This window comes from Centrocercus urophasianus, unplaced genomic scaffold (assembly GCF_019232065.1).
Source record: "Centrocercus urophasianus isolate 14NV4802_14NV808 unplaced genomic scaffold, USGS_Curo_1.0 seq_10, whole genome shotgun sequence".
NCBI classification, from domain to species: Eukaryota; Metazoa; Chordata; class Aves; order Galliformes; family Phasianidae; genus Centrocercus; species Centrocercus urophasianus.
Window position 1 is genome coordinate 33,333,928 of NW_024884142.1, and position 4,502 is coordinate 33,338,429.

Here is a 4,502-nt window from a genome sequence, read left to right on the forward strand (position 1 = left end):
GGGAAAGGGAAAGGGAAAGGGAAAGGGAAAGGGAAAGGGAAAGGGAAGGCAAGAAGAAGGATACAAGAGCAACAAGTTCAGACTGGGCAGGCCTGGGGCTGGTCCCGGCAGCTCCGTCGCGCAGCCACCCCGCAGCCACCCGAGCGGAGCCCGGGCACGGCCGCCCCGCACGAAGGTCACCTCGGGACCGGCGCTGCGGGCCCGGAGCACCGCCTACGGAATGAACTTGCAGCATTTCGTTACAGCCCGCGCCGCGCTGCTCGGCCGCATAATGAGCCGGGCCTGTATACAGGCATTCATTCCGGTCTGAATGTAGTGTTGAACCTTCTCTGTGCCGGAGCGGTTTGATGGTTTGAATGGAGCTCCCTGGTGGGACATTGCTCTCCGCAACTGTGCCTCTTTGGATGACTGTTGTTCCTTAACATTCATGCCTCATTACGGGGCAACCTGTTAAATGGCGGAGAACAGTGTGCCAAAGTGTTCCGCCGGGGCACCGGCAGTTCAGCGCTGGGCATAAATAAGGGCCGCCGCGGAAAAGAACTTTCGCCGCGGCTTTGGGCAAAAGTGATTTCGCTTTAAGGCGTCTCCGGCAGCCCGGTTTGAGTATATAAAGAGCGATAGCGGAATGTTTTGATTGAGTCTAAACATTGTCTTTGAATAAAGCTGAAACCATGTAATTAATGTGTCTTTTTAATAAGGGACAATACGGCCGTTCAAGCTATTTAATTTCATTTAATTTTCCATCCCATTTGCTCCAAAGGCTGCCTTTACTTTTAACACCCGGCCTTTCATGCCGCAGCTTGCTCCAGTGGGCACATTAGATCGGTTTCACCCTTCCTTTTTAGGGAAGGAAAAATAAAAGAAAATGTGGTTCCTTTCCTCTTTTGTGGACAATTTATTTCACTTGGGGAACTTCAACTTTGAGCCACGGAACAGAATAAAAATCGGAGAACTGGTGTGAATGCTTCCCGAGCGAGGGCTTTTCTTTGCCGAGTGGATGGGAACCAGCCACAATTGGCTATATTAATAAATAACTTTCCTCACAGCCGGCCTTTACATGGTCCTATTGATAAAATTGTTCGCGTGTCGTTCACGCTCTTTGACTCATTAAGGCCCGGCCCGGCGGCTCCCGAGGCGCAGCAGTGGGGTCCCCCGGCCGCCCGGAGCCCTCCGCCGCCGCCGCGGCTCCGGGATTCAGCGCGGGTCTCATCCCAAAGCCGCTGGGCCAGAGGTTACGGGGACATGTTCATGGCTTAAATTTATCGCCCTCCGCTTCTTGTTTATCCTTTTCGCCCCATTCACGCCGCTGATCAAAGGGGTCATCTTCAGTTCCCCACATCCTCTCCCCCCGCCGCCCATCCCCGCTGCAGTGAAAAGGAATCCATCCCTTTCCCGGGACGGTCCCGGCGAGCCGCGATCGATAATCATCAATGCCGCCGGGGACAGGCGCGACATTTATCTCGTGCGCACGCAGATGGAGCGTTATTAAACGCACAACCACGGGCCGCGTTGATTGAGTGCCCGGAGCGGCGATGGCAGCGTTTCGGTCTCACGTCGCCTCGTCCCGTCCCGTCCCGTCCCCCATCCCGTCTCGTCCCGTAGCGTCCCAATCCGTCCCATCTCTCTTCTCTTCGTCTGGCCCCGTCTAACCCCGTCCGTCTCGTTCCGTCCAACCCCATCCCGTCTCGTCCCGTTCCTCTCTGTCCCGCCCCGCTCCGTCTCGTTCTGTCCCGTCCCACCCTGTCCCGTCCAACCCCGTCCCATATCGTCCGACCTCGTTCCTTGCAACCCGTCCAACCCATCCTATCTCACCCCATCGCATCCCATCCCTCCTCATCTTCTCCCATCCCACCCAGTCGGGCAAACCCCGCCGCAGCGCCGGAACTCCCCGTGCTGTCCCGGTGCCCTCCAGACCCCCGCTCTCTGCTGCCGCGGGGCTATGGGAGACAGCGCCCGGAGGGATCAGCGGTCGGTACCGCCCCACGTCCGTCCCCATACGGCGGCTCGGTGGGGCAGGAGAAGGGTGAGAGCAGCCCTCCGCTTCGGGGAATTGTCTGAGTTGCGCTGTGGCCTCTGAGAGGTGACAGCCGTGAGTGCGGTGAGCAAATTCCGATGGAAGCCGCATGATGGGCGCGTGGGAAGCAGCTTGCAGGGCTGTATCTTGCAGAGAGCCCAAGGACCTAAGAGGAGCAGGCTCAGTTACACGGCTCCTACCGCCGGATACACATCTATACGCTGCTTTCTTTCTTTTTTTCCCCTTCGCTTTTGAGATTTATTCAGCGTGACTATTAAAAACACAGCAGAAAAGACCAAAAAAAAGCTCCGTACCTGCTGCAGCTTCTTCTGAAATCAATGGATCAAATCTGCGACCGCGACTTCTCCCCAAGGAGAAATGCTCCGGACTTTCCCTTTGGGGAGTTACAAAGTGTGGAGATAGAACGTTTGCAGCCGCGAATTAGGCAGGGCTGAAAAAGAAAGAGTGGGAAATCTCACTTTTCCCTTTATTCCTCATACCTGGGTGGCTGCGTGTGCGCTAAAACACTGCAAAACCCGCGCACTTTTCTCAATTCCTGAGAAATCCCTGCGATTTTACTCGCCCCGAGCCATAACCCCACCTAATCCCAGCGCTTCTCTTTATCTTAATTAAAGCCCCGATAAGAGCAGGATGCTTTCGGTCTGCTTCATTGTGGCTGTGAGTGCAGCCGCTATTTGTCGGGTTTCACCTTCCAAGGCGATGCCGGCGCAGGAGACCGCAGCGCGGAAGGGACCTGTGGCTGCCACACATTCGGGCCGTGCGCTGCCCGCGGAGCTCCGCGCTGCCCTCGGGCCGGGCTCTGCCTCCCGGTGATGTCGTTTCTGTTCCCGGCGCAGCCCTTTCCCTGTCGCAGCCCCCCGGTGCCCGCAGAGCAGAACGTCGTTTTGCGCAACACATTTGGTGCCGTTCCCTTAAGGATCGAAGCAGAGCTAAAGGGATCACCGGCCTGAACCCGATTCACTGAAATGGTAATATGGTCGTCCTTTAAAAAAAAAAAAAAAAAAAAGAAAAAAAAAAAAAAGTGTAGGTATTTTCTGGTGTTTTCCCATCAAGTACCTGCCCAACTTCTGTATGGCACACGCCGGGGATCAATAGAAGTTAACAAGTCCTCCAAACATTCCCCATCTCTTTGTTTAATCGCCTTTACAATAAAGCCGAGGGGAGAGAATTAAAAATCTTTGAAGTATATTAAACCTCAAAGGGCTCAGCCAAGTAGACTTAAAGTAGTCACTTATTTTCCAAAACTGGTTTGTCGGGGAACAATAAAAGGAAGCAAAATTTATGGGGAAATTATACAGTGGATTTGTCACTTAAAATATCGTAACTGTCGCGGGGACAATACCCCATGCTGAGGATTAATGGTCCCTCCAGACCTTTGATTCATCAGCGCCTTTTCTTTGCCCTTGACAAATTGGATTTTTAGGAATGGGAAGGTCGCCCGGCCCATTGTTCGCCGCCCATTCACAGCGCCTGATTATGCGGGAGGGTGAGGGAACGGCTCCATGTGACCCTCGCGGATGGGACCCGCAGCTGCTCGAGGAGCCGACTCTCTCACCGCGGCCCCGCAGCACCCGCCCGCCGCGGGGTCCCCCTCCTGCGCCCATTCAAAAGCCGCCCCGCACGCGCGGCCGCGTCACTCTGCGGGCGGAGATACGCCGCGCTCGTCCTCCTCGGCCCCGGCCCCGTTAAGTGCTCGGGGTCCCCAGCGCTCGGCCCCACAGGCAGCGATGCACGCGAGCCGGGCTCCGGCCATCAGCGTGAGCGCCGAGAGCTGCATCCCCGCCGGGCTGCGCCTGGGGCCCGTGCCGGGCACCTTCAAACTGGGCAAGTACCTGTCCGACCGCCGAGAGCCGGGACCCAAGAAAAAGGTATTTCCCTCCTGTCTGCCGCACCGCCGGACCTCGCTTTGCGCTCAGCTTGGGAGAAGAAGCTGCTTTCCCCTCTCCCTTGCCGCTCCTCTGCCTGCCACGGCCGGACAGCCTTACCCCTTAGCCCCTACCCCTTAGCCCCTACCCCTTAGCCCTTACTCCTTAGCCCTCACCCGGCTTCGGAGGCGCTCCCGTCCCGCGGAACTGCTCTCCTCGGAGCCCACGGCGCACGGCCGGGAGCGGGGAAGCTCCAGGGCCCAGAAGCAGAGCTCAGAACCGCCCTGTGCCGGCCCCGGGCTCGGACCTACGGGGGATGCTCGTCTGCGAGGCTGTGGGTGCGGGCGGAAAGCCCAGACCGCCTCCCACCCCCTGCGCGTTCCGCTCGGGTTTTTAATGCCCTTTAATTGTTTTTAAACGCTCTGCCAGCCCGCTCAAATTTATTTCTCATCTGGCTCCCTCAGTTCGTCGCTCTAGAGCGCTTTGTTCCGATGACTTTTATTGCACGGTCATTCGGCGGATGGGCACTTTATTTTCCCTTTGTACGGGTAAGCAGGTTATGAAGGATGGCTCTGCTGGGACCTCGGCGCTGCGCAGCACCC

At 57.1% G+C, this 4,502-nt stretch overlaps 1 protein-coding gene across 1 annotated transcript in view; it reads left to right on the forward strand.

Annotated features, from left to right (window-relative positions):
- The first annotated feature begins 3,762 nt into the window (after positions 1-3,762).
- Positions 3,763-4,502, forward strand: part of PRDM13 (PR/SET domain 13) — a 5,491-nt gene continuing 4,751 nt past the window's right edge. The window contains exon 1 of the mRNA XM_042827737.1: positions 3,763-3,903. Within this exon, the coding sequence (XP_042683671.1) occupies positions 3,763-3,903 (141 nt within the window). The remainder of the gene's footprint in view (positions 3,904-4,502) is intronic.